Below are 24,168 nucleotides of genomic sequence, written 5' to 3'. Positions count from 1 at the left end.
TCCTCTCTCCCAGAAGGTGGTCTGTGTGTGTGTGTGCCCTTACTTAAGGAAGACAAGCCAGTTTCTCCCTTTGCTGTGAATTTTAAAAAGATCCTACTTCAAATAATTTATATTTTCATAGAATTTTAAATTTATATCACATCAATTCTTGACACATAGGGGGCCAGAAGGTCTGTCAGCCTCTCTGCTGGGTTCCCCATACTCACTGCTTGTTTGTTGGCACCCTGCAGCATCCCTAGAGAGCCAGTCCTAGGGATGCTTGAACTGTGCAGACAGAGATGGTGCCCTTTGTCCCGAAAGACTTGGCTCCTGGGGCTATGAGAATAAAAACAACTGATGAAGTGGTAGGACCCTCATTAAAAGGTAGGAGGGAGAATTGAAGACTGGCACCCCTAAGTTACTCTTACATTCCCTCTAAAACTGACTCTGCCACTATGTTACTTTTTCCCCAGAATATAGCACTCACCTCTGATAGGAAGCCCCAGAGCAGCAAATCAGCAACTTGGTATTACAGTGACAAACACATTAGAGTGATGATAGACAAATAACTTCTCTTTACTCTAGAGCTTCTTCTAAAACGAATGCTGCCCCCTCAGGGTCAATAGTAACAGGGAAAACTTACCAGAAAATTCAGTGAGCAGCGCATCTTTCCTTTGCATCCCAGTACAGTCAAGATGCTTAGCATCACTATAGTTTGGCACAGTAACATGGTGTAAAACTGTTTCAAAAGCTGTTGTGGGTGGGTCCTACAGAAACTTCACTTCTAGGCTTAAGGAAAATGGTAGGCACCAGGAGGCTCAAACTGTCAATTTCAGTTAAAAAACCTTTATTAAAAAGCGAAGCGATGCTAAACCATACTATGAATCTGTTACAACACAAAACAGTTTCAAGACCCTTGTTGTGCAGAGGCCTATACTCAAGTGGTTCAAGGTAACAAAAGTCCACAGAAAGGTAAAGCCCGATACATAAACTTATGAAATTACCAAAGGTTAAAAACAGACTGGTACAAACTGAATTCCTTAATTTTTTTTTTTTTTTTAAAAGGCAGAGCTAAGAGGTCTTCAAGGCTCCTGGTAAAAATCACAAGTTGGCAAAACAATTATCTGAATGAACCTAGAACTGAGAGAAAACGTTTGTAAGTTGAAGTCACCAAAATGTGCTCTCATTGATTAATCATAAGATGAGGTTTTCACCTCCTTTTTGTACATTTAAATGGGAGCAGTGGAATGTGTGGACTGGAAGGAGTGACCTTAGCCATCGTTGTGACTGCGACCCACACCTTCTCCTGGGACCTTAGAATCCATGGTACCATTGGGTCTTCATCATCCTGATCCTGCAAGGCCTCCTGACCAGATTGTGCCAGAGAAAGTTCCACATGACATTGCCCCCTCCTCTGGCTTCAGCTGAGTCTTGAAGAGCACTTGGAAGATGATATTGTTCCCTTGTGACACTTTTTATTCTCACTCCTAAATTTCCCCAAATGTTGTGCAGGTGTGTAGCCACTTGACTCACATTAGAATCAATAGAAATCATGAAGTTAAAACCCCATACAGCTTTCAAAATCAAGCCCTTGAGGTAGAAACAAAGGATATAACTGGCCAATTTTATTCCATGCTATTCAAATTCTTACAACAAAACCGTTACCACTATATGTATAGACAGGCCAGATCTACAAAGATATTTCAAAAGATAAAAGTCCCACAGCATGGCCATGGCTGGCCACGGTTCGCTGACTCAGGCTCACAGGACTAAAAATTGATGTGTGGACATTCTGGCTCAGGCTCCAGCCTGAGCTCTGGGATCTTCCACCCGTGCACGGTCCAGGAGCTCGAGCTCCAGCCTGAATGTCTACACAGCTATTTTTCAGTCCTGGAGCCTGAGTCAGTGGACGCAGGCCAACTGCGGGTCTATCCCTATGTAGACATACCCACCAGTGCCTAATGAGAATGTAGTGGGATTTTCAGAAGTGCCTAAGCAGGTTAAATACCTACCTCCAATTGACTTTAGTTAGGCACCTAACTTGCTTAGGCACTTCTGTAAATTCTATTAGGTGCCTCTCTGTACCTGTAGGAATTTGCAAATCTCTGTAGATCTTGCCCAATGTCTATAGTAACCGTATGAATGCTACAGTTTTTAAACACAGGAGCCTAGACAGAATGACCAGACCAAAAATGCTCATTTTATACACCCCCCTCCCCCCCGATGAAATTCGAGCAAACACACATCATATGAGCCATTCAAGTCTTCCAAGGAGGTTTTATATTAAAAAATACATGTATGTTTGTAACTGAAGTCAGCCAATCTGACTGAGTATTAACAAGGGCAGAGCTGCTAAGCAAGATGGTACCCTTTTCACAGAGTAGTTTTTCAGACCAGAACTGTAGTTTAAGTGAGGCAGAGGTCCTTGTGCAAGCCCTCTGCAGTGGGGTGAATTTCACACTATTATACTAGCTATAAAGGGCTCTTTCATCTTAAATACCATTGTCCAAATCCATTCTGAATATTCTTTTAGACTATTGGGTTGCATAAGCTTTAGCGCAAGTAGAGCCATTTGGTGACAAGTAATTTGTGTTTCAAAATTACTGGAATACTTATTCTTTGGTAGCTGACTTGTAATGTTTCAATGTGCGAGCAGAAGGATCAGTAGCTTCAATCCATCTTGGCATCCAGTAATGGGAGAGCCAATCAGCTCGCCCGGGGTAGTGCTTCTCAAAGATCTGGCGGTAGTAGTAACCTTCTTTAGTCTTAGGAGGATTAAAAGGAAATTTCTCTGCTGCCTTTTCCAGCAGAAGGTCATCAACCTATGGATAAGAGTGAAATAAAAATTAAGCTGTGAAGTTGCTTTATAAATTATTCACCAGACCATGAGCTGCAGTCAAAATACCATCATTTCAGGGTAGAAGGATTTACCATTAACTCCACCGTTTCTTAAATTCCAGGAAGAGACTAAAAGTTTTCTAAAAGGTGAAATTCTGCCCTAGGATGTGTGCATGGCTCCCACTGAGCTCAATCTGCGCAACTTTATTGAGAATTAGTCTCATAAATGGCCCTATTAGTGCAATATTGTTTCCAGCTCCACAGAACGTGTCAACTTTTTTAAATCTAAAATTCTCTTTTTCAGTAAACTTACAAAAGTATCTCCCATTTCCTCCCTCTCTTTATTGAATGATTCTGAGCAAGCTCAGGCTATGCAGTTATCTGCTTCTTGATAGGTTCTCTTCTGCCTGCGTACAATGGATCCTAATTCACTCCAATCAGCACAATCCAGTCTGCAGGCTTCCACTGGCAGAAAGTACCTCAGGAGTGGGAGTGCAGAGGTGAAGTCTCCTGCAGTCTCCATTCTACTAAGGGTAGGGATGAAGAAGGTTGATTCAGGTAATCTCCTGATCAGCTTCCACCAGCAGGGCTCCAACAGAGCACAACCATAAAGTTAATCTCCTTCCAACCCCCAGCGCGGGTACAGAGCGGGGATCCTATCAGCCACTCCTTTGGAGGTAGATGCCTCTGCTGGCATATCTTTCCCTGTTGTACAAGGGCATAAACTGCACTGGCACCAGCAGAGGTGAATTTCACCCACAGGCTGGGGTAAGGTGGGCATTATGTCCTACCACTAGTGATCATTTACACACAATCCCCTGCGCAAAGCAAGTGTAGCTGCAGTTACACTGCCTGGCTCGGTAAGGAGAGATTTCAGCTCCAAAAAGGGCCTACTATGCTACAAACAAGTGTGGCTACCAAAAACTGACACTGCACTAACTCTGCAGCTGGGTAACAGCGGGCAGAGGTGATATAAATGGCTCGTATAAACTACAGCAGCTGCCCTAAGATGAAGGATTTCCCACAGTACCGCAGCTCCAGCATTCATTTCTCACATGAAACCCACAATCAAACAGGTTTATCCATAAACTAAACACACACACATATTTGTAATCCAGCTATTTCCTTCACTTAAGCATATCAACTGCCTTTCATAGTCCTTTTCATGAGATTTTATCGTTTCTTTCCATCTAAAATTTCACCTCACACTACAACAGTTTTCATATCCTGAAGTACTTTCATTTCTTAAAAGCAATCTTGCTCCTGTAATATTCTTGAACAAATGACAATGAGAACTTCAAAACTCAAGTATTTATTTTCTGGACTATGTGCAAATTCCACCTTTCATTGGCTGATGCAATTTCTAATATATCTGCAGTGGCTTTAAAACTTAGAATGAAAGCATATGGTACTGTAGATAACAAGCAGAAATTTTAACATAAATAGATGTACCTGGAGATCAACATACTCTTGAAGAATTGAAAACCAAGACTTCTTGAGAGATGTTATACCATCACTGAAGGCTTCTTTGGGTCTCCAGAGTATTTCTTTAGGAAGCAAGTTGGAATCCTGAAACGATTCTCTCAAGAGATGCTTTTCAATTCCATTCTATTGACAAGAAGCATAACAATGCTGTGAATGTTAGGAACCTAAGTGTAACAAATTTTACAAGACAAACATATCTTCCCCTTCGGAAGTCCCCATTCAATAAAAAGATCAGGCCATTGGCACCAATCCAGCAAAGCAATCAAGCATGTGAACAGTACCATTAAATTCTATAGGATTACTCCTGCTTAATGCTCTGCTGGATCACAACCTTAATCTCCAACATGTCTTTTGGGTGCTGAATAGGTTTGTTTACCTTTGGAATTCTGAGTTTTGCTGGCAGGGACAGGTAATAATAAGTAAATCGGTGATCCAAAAATGGGACTCTCAGTTCAAGACTAAAAAACAACAACAAAAAACAAAAAATTAAAATAGAAAACATACTACATCAACCCCATGACACATTAGTTTAGAATTCCATAACTGTTAACATCCATTTATTTTGAACAGCAGAAGGAATACAAGGTTTAGTACTTTAATATAGGAATATTTCACTTATGCTCAAAATGTAATTTCCAATTAATCAGTTAGGACAATCCAGTAAACTATCTGCACAGTATTTATCAACCAAAAAAGTCCAAGAATTTTGTCACAGTGTATGCTGCCATCTATTGGAAAGTTTATGATATCATGTAAAAACGTAGGAATTCCTCCGGTAGGTTCCACAAAGACCTTGATAAAACAATGCACTTTGCATATAAACACTGAAAAAAATCCTGTCATCCTAAAAGATCTGTCAAGAACCAGCAAGCTGCCTGTGAGGAGATGCATCAGCATGTTTTAAGCTGTTGCAGAATCTGGTAAGTTTCACCCAAAAGCATACCAGAGTTTGGCTTTCAAACATGTTAGCAATAAAGATGCACCTGCGGGAACCACAAAGACATTTCATAGTGATTCTGCAATGCTCTCATGCAGAATTTCCATTAACTTCAACAAGAGTTTCATGTGCAGAAGCACTGAGCCCCTACTGCTTATGTTTGGGCCCAGTATGTTGTGGAGCCAGATAATTAGCATCATTTCTAAGACTTCATATTTGAGGTGACAAATGAGTTGATAAGAACTTTACCTTTGGTAGCGAGGAGCTGCATCAAGCACTCCTGTACTTGCAGCAGGGCACGTTAGTTTAAAGCGTGTAATGAAATGGGCCAGGACCTCAGCCGGTGCAAGTCAGCGTAGCTCCACTTAAAGTCAGCTGTGGAAGTGGTGCAATGTATCTTAGTGCATTCCAAAACTGAGTTTATTATTCTTAGTTTTCCTCCTCACAAAACACCTACTGCAGGTAATGTGCAGTACACACTGCCCTTGAAGAACGACTACGGTTCAGTAATATTTCAGTGAAGAGGCTTGAACTTCCTACCCTTATATACCGAGTAAGAGGTTAGGGCTTTTCAGTTTCAGCCAAAGATTGTTCAATGTGCATAACCGAGAATCTGTTGCTATATATTTTCCGCAGGTAATCGGCATCTTTGACTTTGTCCTTCTTTGCCCCCAACCCCTCATACTGATTGTTACCCTATTTCTCACATCACATTTAATGATAAGTTATCAGAGCAGGCACCTTGTCTTTCCAATTGTTCTATAAAGCATTTCACAAACTTTTGTATAACTAACAGGAAAAGGCAATTGCAGCTCTTCAAGCACAAGGCAATTCAAAGTGTGAAAATAAACAAACCTGAATAAGCAGCCCATCTCATCTGCGCAACATGCATTCTCCCCATTATTAAAATTGAGAAACTGAGGCACAAGAAGGTTTACTTGCTCATAGTCACACAAATCTGTGGCAGAGCCAAGAACAGAACCTGGATCTCCTGACTGCCCAAGTCTTCTATTTTAGTCACAAGACCCTCCTTCCCTTCATATCTATCCAGCTTCTTTATTAATATTCTGTAACTTTGTCTTGTCAAATTTCCTTTTTTCTTCCTTCCAGTTTCCATTCCTTAATGTTCAGATGCATCCCTGTTGTTTATGCCAGAGGTCCTATAAACATATTGCCTAAACTCTTTAGTTATTTTTAAAACTTTCTGATTTTATCTTAGTCAGGAAGGGCCACTTCCCGCCCCCCGCTCCCCCCAAAAAATATTAACATTTCTAAATACAGTAAATATTGTGTACTGCTCATAACAAAGATCATTCCTCCTAGACAAAGGCCTTTCCTGCATCAATTAGCAGAATAGCAACCTAGTGCATTTGATATGATCAACTCTGCACAATCCTGTTAATTCTCCACCTGGATTCCTTCAGGATACAAATCCAATTTAATCTTGGTATGTAATTTTATACTGTTCTCCAGCCTTCTAGCTGATACTTTTAACAGGTATCTTTTTCTGTTTTGTTTTTTTTTTAAACCCATGAAGCCACAAAAAAGGATATTGCTTTCCTGCTCCCACAAGCTTTTAGGGCCAGATCCTGGTCCCACCAATAAACAGATAACAAATTTGTCCCTTAAAATATACTGAATTATAGATGAAGACAATTGAGGGTAATATTTCCCTCTACATGTTACCAAATGCGCCAATGTTCAGATGTTAGTAATTTCACAGAGGACAGCAAGATCTTTAAGATTCTAGTCTACTTAGGTTCTTAAACTACACCTATAACTGTGGTCTGTTGGAGCCTAAAACAGGTCTTACCCATGAGCTGCAGTAGTTCTGTCTGCACGAAGTACATCAAACATGTAGAGTTCTCTCAGAAGCCTCTCACTGTCTTCCATAGCTTCTTCAGGAGACGGGGCCTGTAACATACATGCAAATGTAGTACACACACATAATGCATGGCTGTATTGCTACTTTGAGAATTTTCTGTAGCATATATGGATTTCCAGTGATTTCTTTGCACAGAAGGAGAAGCTGTACTCTGCAGCGTATTCCATAGTACAGTAATACGCTATACACGCTTAGGGCATGAACATTAAAGCATCTGTACACAAATTTACACTGCATGCCAACTTATTTCACAATTTCTAAGCATTTGAGGAGACTACATACAATTGGATGATTAGGACTCCTTTCCCTAACCTTCCTCACTTTTATAGAAACACGCAACATGCATGCTCATACTCATGGGCTTATTCCAATACTGTACAAATAGCATGTGCCCTGTGTATTTCCCCAAAGCTACAACACATTCTATGGGGAGAATGCCAAATTCAGGTGATTTGGACAAAACCGCCCCAGTGTCTTCTTTCTATTAAAAATTTCTCAGGAATCCAAGTAGGACATAAGCGATCTCAGAACAGGGCCCTAAGGACTCAAATAATCAACCTCCTCAATTAAATTTGTTTGGAAGCAGTTACATGGAAATGCTGAATTAAATAATAATAATAATAATAATAATGATTGTTTAAGATTGTACATCTGTTACTATAACAGTTCTTACCACAAGCCAAGAGGATGTAAGTGATATTTATTACACAAAAAGTATAAGATGATGTTTAGGCCAGATTCTCATCTAATAATGTAAATCAGCATAGCTCCTTTGACTTCACACTTGGCAGCCTCAGTACAGAGGCCAAAAACTGCAGGGAAAGACAACTGAACTGTTTATTCACCCTTAGAAGTGGTCTCCGCAGGTCAGTGTTGACACACATTAGCAGGACAGTATGGGAAAACTTGCATTATGACAGGACTGTCCTTATTCCATAAATAAACAGAGGAATTAATGAGAAAATCCTCAAATGGTAGAAAGTGTCAGAACTTCATTGAACTCAGTTAGCTATGACAATTTACACCGCTGAAGATCTGCCCTTCAATCTCCAGCTGGCACCTTAACCAACTCTAAATTTGCTTTTAAAAATGTAGAAGAGAAAAAAATGTTTGAATTAAAAAAATTATTACAAAAATGTATAATGATCTCTAAAAGGAAGAGCCTATAACAGGAGGAAAAAGGAAATGTCTGGACCCTGGACACAGCTGGTGACGTTCTCTTAAAACTCTACTATTCGACTTCAGTGGGACTACTCACATGCACAACAGCTTGCGTGCAGAAGTGTTTGCGAGATTGGGGTTTTGAATACTTACTTATTTGTCCACTTTAATACAGTATTTACTTGTAAATGGATATAAAGGACCAGCATCAGAAAGAATTAATGTATTCCAAGGACTCTTTCCTGATTATTGTGGCCCAATATGGCCATGCACAAACAAGAATCCTTTTTCCTTTGAGAGCAAAATGTTGTTCTTACCTTATGGAAATAGATATAGCCTTGTGTAAGCTCATCTGAGCCTTCCCCTGAGAAAATGACCACACTGTCTGTTTTCTTACTTATGTGTTTGGAAACCAGATACATACCTAAAATAATAAAATCAGATTTGCAAAGTTATTGTAAATTCAGTTATAACTGAACAAAATTCTAACTTCAGAAGCACAGTAATTATTTTGATTTAGTGTTTCAGTGCTTCTCTTACATATTAGAAATGAGGGGGAAACAGTTGAAAGCCACAACAGTAGCTACTCTTTCTGCTTTTCAATCCCATTAAAATAATCACTAACCCATATCATTTTAGGTATATTTTCTGTGTCTAATTGTTCCCATGGTGCATGCTTTCCTAGAACTAGTCCTTAAAACTCAAACAATTGAAGGGAAAAATATACGTATAAGTGGCCTTGATATATATAAGCTAAGTCCCAGTGAAGTCCGTTGGGCTTAAGTACATGCTTAAAGTTAAGCACATGCTTGAGGGCTATCATGAATAGGGATGTTTTCCTGAATTAAGGCTTATATTTGTAAGAATGAAAACAGTCAGTCAAATATTTATTACTGCTGTAAATTTACCTTAACAGTTATACTGTATAGTCCATTTCGTTTCCAAAGCACTGTATTAAGAAATTCTCTCTATTCTCTTCATATACATACAATGAATTCAGCATTCTCCTCATTGAGCCTTTCCACATGATTTAGTTTAGTCATAAAATAGTTTTGGTTTTGTTGCGGGTTGTTTGTTTATTTTTTAAAAAAAAGACTCAGTTCATTAACCGGTGTTTATTTCAAGGAGTTCTACTACACTGTCATAGTAAAATCACATTTGAATGCAAACAAAAATATGAAGAAAAATTATTTATGTTTCCATATTTGTTATGGCAAAATAGTACATATATTTTGAATTCACAAAACTTTGCCTGTCTTTCTGAAAGATACGCTTTAGCCAAACATGAAATTTTTGGTTCAGAACAGGAGTAAATGGTTGAGATTCTATGGCTTGTGTTTTATGGGAGATCAGACTTGATGAACTAATATTTCCTTCTGGCCCTAAAATCTGAATCTCTGTCTTTCATTTAAGAATCTCAAAGCCTCAATAAACCTCAAAGGAATGTAAATGCTGTTATACCTGTCTTACCAATAACTTGTCATGGTCCCACATGGAGGGCTTGTCTACAAAAACATTTAGTTCATCACAAACTGTAGTCTAATTCTAGCCCGCGCTAGCCTACCACAAAATAAGTGTCTGCGCGGACCCTGCTGCCATGCATTAACAGTTCCCTAGTGACCTCTGATTTACTCCTGTTTCAAAGCAGAGTAGATCAAAAAGCACTAGAACCGTTAGTGCGTGGCAGCAGGATCCACACAATTAGTTCATGGCAGGCTAGGATTGAGTAGATTTACACCCCAGCTTCCATGAAATAAGTGTTTGTGCAGAAAAGTCCTGAGACAATGACAAAGTTGGAAATAGAAATCAGGGTTCCTGGCTCCCAGGTCCTCTCTGATCATTAGACAGTATACGAGGATAATACCTTTCCTGTAAAACAATACATCAGTACTTAGTAAAGAGTATATTTAAAATAAATAGCTTACCAACTGAAGCTCTTACTGTTGTAATATCATATGTTTCCAAGCTAAAAATAACTTCTTCTAATGCCTGAATTCCTTCTTCAGAATTAAATATTACTTCATGATGTTCACTGCCAATATAAGCAGCTACCTGTTTATAACAGATTACATTAGTAATCTGCCTTTTAACTCAAAGTGCTTTGCAAACATCCACAACATATCACTAAAATGCCAGACAAAAATCTTGCAACAAAAATTACATAACTGATTAAGACAGGAAGAAAATAAAACGGATATCCACTATAAACTGCGGTGGAAAATATTTCCCAAATTACAGTTTATTCTAACCCCAGTGTTTACACAAACCACAGTGGAATCTGTAATGGCTGTAAATAGTTGTGACATTTGTTTTTTTAAAGTACCACAGAGCCTAAAAGACAGCACAGTGCCCCACAAAAGATTTGTCTAAACTACAAGTTCATTCACATAGACAGATGCTAGATGAGACAGTTCCAGTGGTTCTTCCAAGATCTAGAAGTTTAGTGGTTTATCCTTGGACTCAGCCACAAATGGAGGCAGAATTGCGGCACCTCTGAAAGCATGGCCCTTGCGGCAGAGCCATGAGTGAGACTATTTTTTTTTAATCTTGCTCCCATACCGCCTCGCAATACCCACTCCCACCTGCTCACATATTTTTTCCCTGCTCCCACCCGCAAAAACCTTAGATCCCGCAAGAAAGACAGATCCCCCCATGCTACCAAAAAAAAGTTAATGTTTTTATATATTATAAAAACAATTTTTACCATTAAAAAAATAGAACAAATCATGCTTAAACCATTTACTGATGTTCCACAAATTTCTGCAGTCTGGTTTTTTTTTGCCCACCCAATCATGCCTGCAACAAAGTACATTTTACCCACTCCTGGTATTATGGCAGCGGGTCCTGCAGGACTCCCTGGATCCCAGTCCGTCTGCAGGGCTCTGCCTTGTAGTAATAACGCAGTGACAGTTTTGGTCACAAAAAGATTTTTCAAATACATAAGAACAAACAAATGAAACCAATCTATTTCTGTAATTTAATTAAGACGCAAACCCAATGCTGTGCAAACTTGGTTTTACTACAAATTCTGATTCCACCCAAAAGAGGATTAAGACTACATCCAGGACGCATTGTGACCTTATACAGGTAATGTAAAAGCAGTATTCTCTATTCAGCTTGAGCACGCTAACTGTAACTGAAGACAAAAATATTACCATACCTTTCTGGCAGCCAATAAATCAGGACTGTCTTCCATTCCAATGGCAAAGGTTTGTAAAGGGTAACTGACGCTTGATTCTTTCATCAGTTTCACAAGCATGGCAGCAACCAAACTGGAATCCAAACCCCCTATCAGCAAAACAATTTATTTCGTTATGTTTTTAAGGCACAAGCATCTGTACAATGGAAACATGATTTACATAGGTCTTCCTTGTTAAATTATGTGTGAATCCAAGACACATGATGTACAAATGAGGGTGGAACAGAGCCCTAGAAGAAAAAGATGGCACTGTACAATTTCAGTGGAACAGCTGTAGTGGCAATTACTAGTGTATGTGCTGTCCAAGAACCACAACAGAAATCTTATTTTAAATACACAAATAGATCTTCCATGGTGGTATAATGATTCTAAACAAACATACCTTCTCTCTGCCCATCCTGCCAAGATTAGACTGATTTTCCCCGCCCCACCCTCCTTCCAATACAAAACTGTACGTGTCTCCTTCATGACTATGCTTCCACCTACCGCTAACAAACATTCTCCTTAAGACTCCACTTGCTCCATCAGCTTTGCCCATTCTGGCCTGCTCACAGTCCCCAACTCTCTCTTCTGCTTGCAGCTACCATTCCAGCCATCTGACATACCCTCGCTCAACTTCACTATCCTTCTTGCCATTTTAAAAGCAAAATGTACAATTCTTCTTGCCTCTCTCATTTACTGCCACATCCCTTGCTAAAGCACACTGTTGAAACTGCATGCACAGGGCAATAGTTGTATAAATAGTATACGATTAGTGTGTACCTGGATTGTATTTATGGAGATTTGACTACGCTGCTGTAACTTGAGAACTTTAAATTTTGAAACTGTTTTGGCTTGGGGTTTTGTTTTTGTGGGGTGGGGGGGAAGAGAGAGACCGTCCCATCCCCAGCACCACACTACCCATCCCAGCTTTTATGTAGGTAAATGAAAGGAGTTAGCAGCACTGGTCAAACTAAAAATCTTCTGTTGAGTCCTGCCTCATTCCAATACATACCTGATAAGATGCATAGTGAACGTATGTCATTATGCCATGCATACACACATGCACAACCTACCTTAACTCTGTCAATAAGAGCTCCTAAAAAAAAAAATTGTAGTGAAACAAATGTCAGACCCAATACTAGACAGCAGATATCTGGATTCTACAGTAAATGCCTTAACACTAGAGCACACTGCCTCCCAGCCAAGACACTGAGCTTTCTTCTGGACTTTAGATTACCCCCTTTGAAAAAAAGTTAGTGATTAGTTTTGGCCCAGATGCCCCTAAGTCAGTACACACAGGATATGCCTTCTCCCTGCCCCCACAAACACACACAAGGGGAGGTGAAAGGCAGAAAAGAAGCCAACTCCCCCTCTTTTCTGGAATATGCAGAGGCCTCTCTACAGATTTACCTTGCAATAGTGAGGTGATGTCTCATTTTTATAAGATTTTTACCCTCACTAAAAAGCCCTATAATGTTATGAATACATTGGATTAGCACTGATTAAAGTGTTGTTTTTGTATCTTCTTAGTGAAAGATGGCCAGGCACTCTGCAATCCAACGTCCCAGCTCAGGTTCCATTAGGTATAATAATAAATAATAATAATATAGTAAGAGGCTCAGTAAACTATAGTAAGAGGCTCACAACAATCTTCAAAAATTCCTTCAAGTTTCTGTTAAAATTTTTGGTAGGTAGAAAAAGTGTATTAAAAGTCGTGTTATTTTAGTTGCATCACAGACATACCAGAGTAAGTAAGCACTTTATTTATTGGCACGGGGTGGTGGGGGGAAGAAGAAGAGAGCAGGGAGGGAAAGAATAATCATTCTAGGTTTCGATATTTACCTGACAAAAGACAGCCAATTCTTCTGTGACTCATTAAACGTTTTCTAACAGCATTTTCAAACAGAAGCCGAATGTTGCTTTTCACCGTTTCAAGATCCAAACCTGCCACGAAAGGAAACAAGCAAATATCCTTGTTTCGGGGGTTTCATTAAGGCTTTGCTGGACTAAACTAAATAAGGATACAACATTGTTTGCTATCAAATGAATTTCAGAAAAGGAGGAAGGAGCTCCAATATATTCACAAGCACAAAAAAGAGAGCCCCCAAATATCACACCCCTACAGCCTAAGGTTTCTTTTCAGCTCTTTCCCAAATGATTCTACCACTTATACCACACAATACAGGTTAAATGGTTCATGAAAAATTAAGTAATGAATTATTCTGATTAATTTAAAACAAGGCTATAAAAATCTATTTCTTTGCTGTGTTACCTGCAGGCAGATGTTCCATTGTATCATAAGCAGCATGCAGAGGTTCATCTTTACAACTATGAAATTTTACCAGTTCCACTGATGCAACTTTGCCAGATGGTTTTAAATCCAACACTTCATAGTGTCCCGGAAGAAATGGCTCCACTTTAGGACAAGAGGACATGGAGTGCTTTAAGTTGATAAGACCTGCAAACATGAAAAAATGTGGAGGAGTATTTACCATGCCTATCACCATGGTCCCTGAGCTGCCTAAAATTAGATACAAAATATTTTTCTCCAGATTATCTATTACAATCTAATTCTGCCCTGGCTGGTACAATGACGGGGGTGGGAGGTGTGGGGGGTAGGATATGCTACTTGAGACCTCCTCTGATTCAGGAGTCCTCCCAACAACAGATTGTTTTAGAGCAGCAGCAAAGTAAACTGCAAACATAGACAGGGTGTTCCTTGTAACTAGCACTTGCTACTAACAGCAGCATGCAGCTCATGATACGCCCATCTACCTATGATCAAGCCACCAAAACAACAGACAACCTCATTGGGGTCATGGTTCATAGGCTACCATATTATCATTTAACCCTATGGAGAAACTCTACCTATCTTGCCGTCTGTGTGGGGAAAGAGGCTCTTGACACTCACTTCATCCCCTAATGCACCAAAGGGTCTCGTCCTGTGCTTACTGAAGTCAGTGTCAAAACTCCCATTGACTTGCATGGCACAGGGTCAGGTCTCAGCGCAGCACAGGGCAAACTTTACTATAACTCAGCTTCTAACTGCTAAGTAGTATTTTACTACTGAGATGTTTTAGGGAAAATATGGCATTACTGAATACAGTGACAGGGTCAAGCGCCTGTGCGAGCTTGAAAGGCAGAAAGTAACAATGAAAGGAATTAGCAGCACTGGTCAAACTAGGACACTGAACTTTCTTCTGGACTTTAGATTACCCACTTTGAAAAAAAAGTTTACATATAAAACCAAAAAGAGGTTAACTAAAATCACTAAGCGGCCAAAGTCACTGCAGAGTTGATATTAAAATAAGTAATTATTTATATCAATTTAGCAATTCCATAATTACTAAATTATAGACTCAGAACCTAAATGTGTTGTTTCTAATAAAGGACTCAGGATCAGACTGGCAATAAAATGGTCAAGGGCCATATTTTACTTTCATTCTACACAAACTTCTGGTGAAGTCACAGGGAGTATTTTGCAAAAACTGAAAGGGGAATGTGCCCACATGGTTATTTGGATGCAGTCAGATGGATTTCAAAAAAAGTTAAGTTATTTTAGTAGTGATACAGAAGGGAACTGTGAGCAGTCCTTATTGGGGAAAAGGGGAAAAAACAAAACGAAACAAACAAAAAAAAAACCCCACCATAGGGAGTTAAGCACAAATAAAAAAAAGACTGTAGGATTGAGTCTCTGAGATTGCATCATTACAGTGGTCGAGCTAATCTGGATGCCAATAACGAAACACATATACAGCAGTTCAAGGGTAAATGTGAGGAAACAAGAGATTTATTTAGATCTTATTCAAATAAACTCCCTTCCTATCCCAGTTTGGTAGTGTTTATACACCTTAATGTCTAAGGTTCCAGTATTTCATCGTTTTTCCTAAAAATAAAGAACCAGTGGAAGTACGGTGACCAGACATCCCAATGTTATCAGGACCATCCTGATATTAGGACTGGTGTCTTATATAGAAGGTGTGGCCAAACTGTAGGTTGTGAGCCACATGCGGGTCTTTACAGTTAAAGTGTGGCTCACAGGGCACCCCACGTACCCCTCTCTCATTCTCCACCTATAAGATTGGGCATGGGGGAGCTTGGCACTTTTGTCCTGTGGCGGAGTGGCGGAACTAGGGGCTTCTGCCCTGCAAGGGGTGCGGGAGTGTCTATGGGTTTTAGCCCAGTGGGGGGAGGGGGAGGGGAGAGAAAGAGTCCCCAATTTTTCACACTTGCTAACTGGTTACCCTAGGTGGAAGTATGAGGTCTAACTGAGGAAAAAAAAGGATACTGAATTTTCAAATAAGAGACAGCAATTATTCTAAAAGCATTTGTATTTTCTCTTCCTCTACAAAATTTTAGCAGGACTGTAAACTTCTTGATCTGATTAGACAGGTTCCCACCAGTTACTTCAGAATTCAGTCAGAATTCCGAGGATCAAACTCTGGTCTCACTTACACTGGCATAAATCCATTGACTTCACCTGACTTCTGTATAACTATCAGAATCAAGACTTCAAATATTATCTGAAATCAGATAATAAAGATACTTGGCAGCCATAACTATGTAAAAGTAGATAACTGATTTTTAGCTATATTAAAAGGCCATTTATTCAAGTCTAATGTCTTCCTATTTTATAAAATGCCTATCAAGTTCTATTTACATATTTTTTTAAAAACAAATGGGAACACACATGATTTTATACTAAATTACCAATAATTTTGTTGTATCTCCTTAACGATCACCAAGAGAATAAAATTTGTGTTCCTTCAAGACTTTTTATATTTTGACTCAACAGCGGTGATGATGAAGTTGATTACTAAATTTATTCACTTTATTGATTTTACCTTTTGCCTCAGAGCAGACACCCAAGAATCCATCTTCAGTCAGCACCTTAAACAATGGTCTGACTCCATACGTATCTCTTCCCAGAAACACTTTCCTGTTTGCCGTGTCCAGCAGGATGAATGCAAACACACCATCTAGCATGGAGGCTGTTTGCTCTATTCCTCCTCTGTTGTAAAGATGAAGGATTACCTCACCATCTACTAAAGTTTGATATTCAAATCCAAACTGCTTTTGCAGCTAAGGAAAATTATTAGAAAGAAAAAAAAGATTAGCATTCACAGACACTGACTGCATTCATTTTTACTTTAAAAAAAGGGGAGGAGGGGGACATTTACTTGCTTTTAATAAAAAAAAAGAATATTGATTACTTGGTGGATAAGAGTCTGAAAACTTTATAGACGTTTTCATACAAGCAAAGGAAAGGATACACTGTGTTTCAGATCTGATTTAGGTTCTATTTGCAGCTCTGCCACTGACTTCCTCTGCAACTCACTTCAGGGACAAATTTTCAAAAGGTGTGGGCTTCAGTTGCTGGGTGTAAAATTTGAGACACCCTTGTCAGATTTTTAGAGACACTGAGATCACTTAATCTAAAATTAAATCTCTTAATGGGGACAATACTACTTATCTACCTTACAGGGGTGTGGCGTTGCTTAATTCATTAATATTTCTAAAGCACTTTGGAAATGAACTGTATTTGCTTCAATTATACAATACCAGCATAATACAGTAATAATACTTTGACCTGAGAATTTCATTTTGCCAGTTTAACTGGAGGAATTAAAAAACAAAACAAACAAAAGTTTGTTCAGTGAAATTTAAGATTCTTCCATAAGCAAAAATAAGCAGTTTCAGATGTCAGAAGTTTTGGCAGCCATGAGTATCCTTCATGCTCGTGTTGTAATAATTTTAAAAAGTAGCACAACCATCTACTGACGGTACTTACTGACGGATGGTAGAAAATCAGCCAAAAATAACTTGTAAGACAGCAACTGTAAAAAGGATATTATCACTATATTTTTGATAATATGTTTTAAATCATGGCCTCACTGAAGTCAAAGGGAGTTTTGTCATTGGCCACCATGGAGCTCACCTATGGTTCTTTAACAAATAAGCTCCAAAAACATACTTGCCAACTGGAAATCACTCTCTTTACTCAAATTGTTTTTAACTACATCAGTGCACACATGATTTTATAACTCCCACTGATGGCAATGCAAGTTTTGCCGGATTAAGAACTGCAGGGTTGGACTCATGTTCAGAGTCTGCTTTTAGAAAGCAAAAACAAAAGGAGTACTTGTGGCACCTTAGAGACTAACCAATTTATTTGAGCATAAGCTTTCGTGAGCTACAGCTCACTTCATCGGATGCATACTGTGGAAAGTTTAGAAGATCTTATTATATACACACAAAGCATGAAAAAAATACCTCCTCCCACCCCACTCTCCTGCTGGTAATAGCTTATCTAAAGTGATCACTCTCCTTACAATGTGTATGATAATCAAGGTGGACCATTTCCAGCACAAATCCAGGGTTTAACAAGAACGCCTGGGGGGGTGGGAGGGGTAGGAAAAAACAAGGGGAAATAGGCTACCTTGCATAATGACTAAGCCACTCCCAGTCTCTATTCAAGCCTAAGTAAATTGTAAATTTGCAAATGAATTCCAATTCAGCAGTTTCTCGCTGGAGTCTGGATTTGAAGTTTTTTTGTTGTAAAATAGCGACTTTCATGTCTGTAATCGCGTGACCAGAGAGATTGAAGTGTTCTCCGACTGGTTTATGAATGTTATAATTCTTGACGTCTGATTTGTGTCCATTTACTCTTTTACGTAGAGACCGTCCAGTGTGACCAATGTACATGGCAGAGGGGCATTGCTACTGAAAATGACCATTACATCCTGCAGAACACAGCAAGTATTGCAGACTGCTGATACAAGGGACTCAGCATTTGCTTTGCTCTGCAGTACGTTAGGATGATTCTCAGTAGCTTACCGCAACAATCAGACACTGAAAAAGCCACACTCTGCAGCATGTAGTTCGTCAAACTGCCAGTGACATCAGTGGGAGCGTGACTGAGTAAGCATTACAGAGTCAGGCCTTTGCTATCAATCACAGCTGCTACTTACCCATACATTCCATATTTAACATGCTGGTGTGACTGACTATATATAGGCCTGGATTCAGGAAGGTACCTATGAACGTGCATAACTTTAAGGATACAGGTAGAACCAGAGAATAAATTAGGACTACAGTGCCAGGTTTTCAAAAGGTATTTAGGCACCTAAAGATGCAGATAGGCATCTAATGGGATTCTCAAGAGTGCCCAACTTGAGTACCTAACTCCCAATCATTTCAATGAGATTCAGGACTCATCTACACTGGGAACTTACCCTCAGCATAGCTACATCCTCACCGCTGAGAGACGCGGCTTTGCAGACCTAACCATAGATTCATAGATATTTAGGTCAGAAGGGACCATTATGATCATCTAGTCTGACCTCCTGCACAACGCAGGCCACAGAATTTCACCCACCACTCCTGCAAAAAACCTCACACCTATATCTGTGCTATTGAAGTCCTCAAATCGTAGTTTAAAGACTTCAAGGAGCAGAGAATCCTCCAGCAAGTGACCCGTCCCCATGCTACAGAGGAAGGCAAAACACCTCCAGGGCCTCTTCCAATCTGCCCTGGAGGAAAATTCCTTCCCAACCCCAAGTATGGCGATCAGCCTGGGTTATGTCAAAGGAAGAATTCTTCCATCAACCTAGTTACCACTTCTAAGGGAGATGGATTAATTACAGCGATAGGAGAACCCCTCCCGTCGCAGCAGTGCGTGTCTACACTGAAGCAGTACAGCTGTGTTACTGTAGCACTTTAAGTGTAGATATACCCTTAGACCCCTAAACTGCTTAGGTGGTTTTGAAAATTCCGCTAGACCCCATCTGTATCTTTAGGTGCCTAAATCCTTTTGAAAATCTGGCCCACAGTGAACACTGTATTGATCTATACTGAGAATATTTAAGACATGTCCTATCTCATCTGATATGATGAGATTAAGCAGAAACATAAATAATATATGAGGAGGACAGAAGAAGAGCTCCCCCAAAATAATCTGAAGAATACCAAATTTAAGAGGACTTTTTTTGGGGGGTGGAGGGGGTAATTTTACATTTTCCCCCCTAACTCCCAAATTCTTTATTAGTAAGCACTGACTATGCACTTACCCCTTGGAAGCTTAAAATTGGGGTAGACTTCTTTACTAAGTTATTTTTCCTCTTTCTGTTTATACATAGTCACTATTTACTGTAACTATTTGAAGGACTACTGTATTCTGAGTCTCTCTCATATACTTATGAATTGGCTCCAGATTTTGACCCACTTTGTTTTTGAAGTTGCATCATTTGATTATTTGCTCTGACATTTTAGTCCACAGTGTTTTAGAGACGTTCCAAATCTTCACCGGCACTGAGGTACTACAGATCAGTCTTTTTTTTATTTTTTTGTTTGTTTGTTTACCTGTCTGAAGTTGTAGATTTCTCCATTGTAACACAGCCATAAATATGGAAACTTCTTCACCCGAATAGGCTGCATGCCATATAACTGATCAACAATCGCAAGACGATGGAAACCAAAACAACAGTTGGTGAAGCCATTGACGTTTTCAAAACGAAATGCGTCAGGACCTCGGTGAGCTATTTTCATGGCACTTAGACACTGGACAGAAAGGCATTCATCGCTTCCAAAAAGGGCCCAGATACCACACATTTTGAAATCTCTTGCAGGCTGTGTCACAGCTATTTAAAATGAAGAACCTGTTAACAGAAAGATATGTCATCATGCAATGTGTTTTAGCTATAACAAATACCTATGAAGCATATTTTAATTTCTTGAATATGAATAATTAAACACTGTCTTATGAAGAAAGTAACTTGTTTAGGCCCTGTTGACAGAAGGTTGATTTAAAACAAACAACTTCAGCATACCTTGCACAGACCAATAAACTAGGTTTAAGTTCAGTTTTAGATACAGTAAATATGTTTGTGGGTTATTTTAGTTGTTTCTTGCTTACAGAATGCAAACTCATATTCCAAGTACAGAATCATAGGTTGATCAGATGTGGTTAGGAAGTGGGTAAAAATTAGCTTTGGTCCTAACTTAGCAGACAGACCTGACTTTCTGAGTCTGATAAGCAAGAGCTTTAGTTACCCTAAGTTTAGACAATTTGACTAAAGGCTCTTGAAAGATCTTGCTGACAAATGCAAATATCTAGTGAATCTAACTTACGAAATGAACCACTCAAGTCAAAACATTCCAAATGTCAAGTTATATCTGGCAAACAGACATTTTCCACATATGCAATATTTTTATTCCTGTTTTCCTTGTTAATGGTAATTATTAAATCACATGTACATAATGTGCTAACAGTTCAAGCAACCCTGTTAACTTAAAAACCATTCTTCTGTCCATTGAGTTGGGTGGGAGAGTGTTTGGGGTTTCTTTGTTTTTTAAAGAATTACCAAGACTATAGGTCTCGTCTACACTGCCACTTTACAGTGCTGCAACTTTCTCGCTCAGGGGTGTTAAAAAACACCCCAAGCGCTGCAAGTTTCAGCGCTGTAAAGCGGCAGCGTAGACTGTGCTCCCAGCGCTGCTAGCCATGCTCCCCTGGTGGGAGTGGGTTTTTTTTTTTTTTTTTACAGCGCTGGGAGAGAGCCACAGCAGCGCTTTAAGGTTGCTAGTGAAGACATAGCCCATTTTAAAAGGGAGAAACTGAAAAACAGAGGAACGTGTTTTTCCTCTTATTTACTTTGTGTACTTGAGGGTACTTTCTGCACAGTCAATGTAGCTGTTTCACTATTTTGTATTTCCTCTATTGTTTGCATGGGTCTTCCACACAGCAACAGAGTAGGGGGAAAAAATTTTAAACAAAAAACAGGGAAATGGAGTTGCCAAGCTATAAAAATTGGCACACAGACTCAGAGGTAGGTGTAGGTACTTCAAAACGACTTTCAATGTATTTGTAATTGACTAGATTTCAAATTGGCAGTGTCTCTTTAACACCGCAGGACAACCTTTTTCAAATGGTTTGACCATGGAGTGAATTTCTGGGGGGACGGGAGGTAAGCCCATTTCATTCAGCAAAATTTCGTCTAAAAACCCTCCTTTCCCCAGTAGTCTCAACGCTGATAGCCCAAATAACACGTATTGCTTTCTTCACATCCTCTGTCTGATGCAATTCTTAGGCGTACAGCTTTGCACAGCAATGAGTCAGTAAGCCTCTCCTCTTAAGGATTGCATAGCCCACATGAAGCCCAGCGGCTGTGGCTCCATGTGGGCAGAGGCATCTGCTCGCACGAATCCGTTTACAGGCTCGGGGCTTTAGTCCGCAAACTTTAGTAGGGCCAGCGTCTGCCTCTGTGTAGTCATCACCGAGCAGAATGGGGCCCTCAATCTTTGGGTCTTCTAGGCACTAATGCAACACACGAAGTAAGGCCCCGTTCCCCCAGCCCTGTGCCGCGAGCAGTCCCTAAGCAGGCGGGTAAGAGTTTGGAGGATCGGAGCCTACAGGAGAAGCTGGCAAAAGAAAAACATCAACATCCTTCCCGCGAGTGACCAGCTGCCCCTGGGCGTGCGCGCCATTCCCCGCAGCTGGAGGGCCCCAGCCGGTAGCTGGGGAGCGGAGCACACCCCGGCCGGGCACAAGCCGGGAAGGAGCTCGGTCCGGCGGAAGCAGCACGGCGGCGGGCGGCAGCAGCTCGCCAGCCACAGCAGCGGCGCGGCGATAGCGCTCCCGTCGCGCCCTGCCGGCCGGCCAGCCACGCGGTGCGGGCCCCGCCCGGGGAGAGCCAGCGGCTGCCGGGCACAGCAAACTACCGCCGCCGCCGCCCTCCCTGCCCCGTTACCCCTGCTCCGCCTCCAGCGCCGGGCCAGGCTTGCTCAGCAGCCGGCCAGAGATGCTGAGGGAGGCCCCCGCTCCAGAGACTGCTGCGAACCAGACAGGCAGCGGCAATGGTCTCCCCGACCCCTCCTCACCTGCCGAGCGGCGCCCGTGAAACCTGGCTCCTCCTCCCCGTCTTCCTGCTGCTGAAACACAGAGCGAGGTTTCATCATGGGGCTCCCCCTGCCGCCGCCCTTCGCTGCTCTGCCCTACTCTCACCACCAAGCGGAGAGGGGCGCAGCGCTCTGCTCTGCTCCGCTCCCCTGTACACATGGTGGGTCATCGTCGACCCTAGATTTATGTTTAACTCCGCAACCTGCCGCCAGCCATTTCTTTTGCCTCCCCGTGAGGCGGGCAGGGGAGCCCTGTACGTCTGTTCACAAAGAACGTTCTCCAGAAAGAAGAGAGACACCCCCCCACACACAAAAAGAAAAGGAGGACTTGTGGCACCTTAGAGACTAACCAATTTATTTGAGCATGAGCTTTCCTGAGCTACAGCTCACTTCATCGGATGCATACTGTGGAAACTGCAGCAGACTTTATATACACACAGAGAATATGAAACAATACCTCCTCCCACACCACTGTCCTGCTGGTAATAGCTTATCTAAAGTGATCATCAAGTTGGGCCATTTCCAGCACAAATCCAGGTTTTCTCACCCTCCATCCCCCCCCCCCCCACACAAATTCACTCTCCTGCTGGTAATAGCCCATCCAAAGTGACACCTCTCTACTCAATGTGCATGATAATCAAGTTGGGCCATTTCCTGCACAAATCCAGGTTCTCTCACCCCCCTCCAAAAAACACACACACAAACTCACTCTCCTGCTGGTAATAGCTCATCCAAAGTGACCACTCTCCCTACAATGTGCATGGTAATCAAGGTGGGCCATGTCCAGCACAAATCCAGGCTTTCTCACACACACCCCTTTTTTTTTTTTCCCAGGGACACACACAAACTCACTCTCCTGCTGGCAATAGCTCATCCAAACTGACCACTCTCCAAGTTTAAATCCAAGTTAAACCAGAACGTCTGCGGGGGGGGGGGGGGGGGGTTGGAAAAAACAAGGGGAAATAGGCTACCTTGCATAATGACTTAGCCACTCCCAGTCTCTATTTAAGCCTAAATTAATAGTATCCAATTTGCAAATGAATTCCAATTCAGCAGTTTCTCGCTGGAGTCTGGATTTGAAGTTTCTTTGTTTTAAGATAGCGACCTTCATGTCTGTGATTGCGTGACCAGAGAGATTGAAGTGTTCTCCGACTGGTTTATGAATGTTATAATTCTTGACATCTGATTTGTGTCCATTTATTCTTTTACGTAGAGACTGTCCAGTTTGACCAATGTAAATGGTAGAGGGGCATTGCTGGCACATGATGGCATATATCACATTGGTGGATGTGCAGGTGAATGAGCCTCTGATAGTGTGGCTGATGTTATTAGGCCCTGTGATGGTGTCCCCTGAATAGATATGTGGGCACAGTTGGCAACGGGTTTTGTTGCAAGGATAAGTTCCTGGGTTAGTGGTTCTGTTGTGTGGTATGTGGTTGTTGGTGAGTATTTGCTTCAGGTTGCGGGGCTGTCTGTAGGCAAGGACTGGCCTGTCTCCCAAGATTTGTGAGAGTGTTGGGTCATCCTTTAGGATAGGTTGTAGATCCTTAATAATGCGTTGGAGGGGTTTTAGTTGGGGGCTGAAGGTGACGGCTAGTAGCGTTCTGTTATTTTCTTTGTTAGGCCTGTCCTGTAGTAGGTAACTTCTGGGAACTCTTCTGGCTCTATCAATCTGTTTCTTTACTTCCGCAGGTGGGTATTGTAGTTGTAAGAAAGCTTGACAGAGATCTTGTAGGTGTTTGTCTCTGTCTGAGGGGTTGGAGCAAATGCGGTTGTATCGCAGAGCTTGGCTGTAGACGATGGATC

General features: G+C 41.0%; 1 protein-coding gene across 3 annotated transcripts; it reads right to left on the bottom strand.

Moving 5' to 3' along the window:
- Positions 1-809: 809 nt before the first annotated feature.
- Positions 810-22,419, bottom strand: ASNS (asparagine synthetase (glutamine-hydrolyzing)). Of its 3 annotated transcripts, none has more exons than XM_077808064.1 (12): positions 22,345-22,419; positions 19,828-20,123; positions 16,311-16,548; positions 13,739-13,924; positions 13,309-13,410; positions 11,446-11,573; positions 10,211-10,337; positions 8,603-8,709; positions 7,053-7,153; positions 4,679-4,760; positions 4,270-4,425; positions 810-2,801 (listed from the first exon to the last, which is right to left on the bottom strand). In XM_077808064.1, exons 2-12 carry the CDS (start codon positions 20,074-20,076, stop codon positions 2,592-2,594), a joined length of 1,686 nt encoding a protein of 561 aa, XP_077664190.1. In that variant the 5' UTR covers positions 20,077-20,123; positions 22,345-22,419; the 3' UTR covers positions 810-2,591. The 3 variants fall into 3 exon arrangements, with proteins under 3 accessions (XP_077664190.1, XP_077664192.1, XP_077664191.1); XM_077808066.1 differs by having other exon boundaries at positions 4,286-4,425; XM_077808065.1 differs by lacking the exon at positions 22,345-22,419 and adding an exon at positions 22,215-22,309.
- Positions 22,420-24,168: the final 1,749 nt, after the last annotated feature.

Source organism: Eretmochelys imbricata, chromosome 2, assembly GCF_965152235.1.
Source record: "Eretmochelys imbricata isolate rEreImb1 chromosome 2, rEreImb1.hap1, whole genome shotgun sequence".
In the NCBI taxonomy this organism is placed as follows: domain Eukaryota; kingdom Metazoa; phylum Chordata; order Testudines; family Cheloniidae; genus Eretmochelys; species Eretmochelys imbricata.
Note: the sequence above shows the minus strand (reverse complement) of the source record. Positions and strands in the feature narration are given on the sequence as shown.

What these genes read in the sequence shown, in the direction of transcription:
- ASNS (XM_077808064.1), bottom strand. Translation starts at nt 20,076, where the DNA reads ATGTGTGGTATCTGGGCCCTTTTTGGAAGCGATGAATGCCTTTCTGTC. An exon ending in ATTTATTGGCTGCCAGAAAG is followed by an intron (nt 10,338 to 11,445) that starts GTATGGTAATAT and finishes TGTTATAAACAG; the next exon opens with GTAGCTGCTTATATTGGCAG. An exon ending in GCTATATCTATTTCCATAAG is followed by an intron (nt 7,154 to 8,602) that starts GTAAGAACAACA and finishes TGTATGTTACAG; the next exon opens with GCCCCGTCTCCTGAAGAAGC.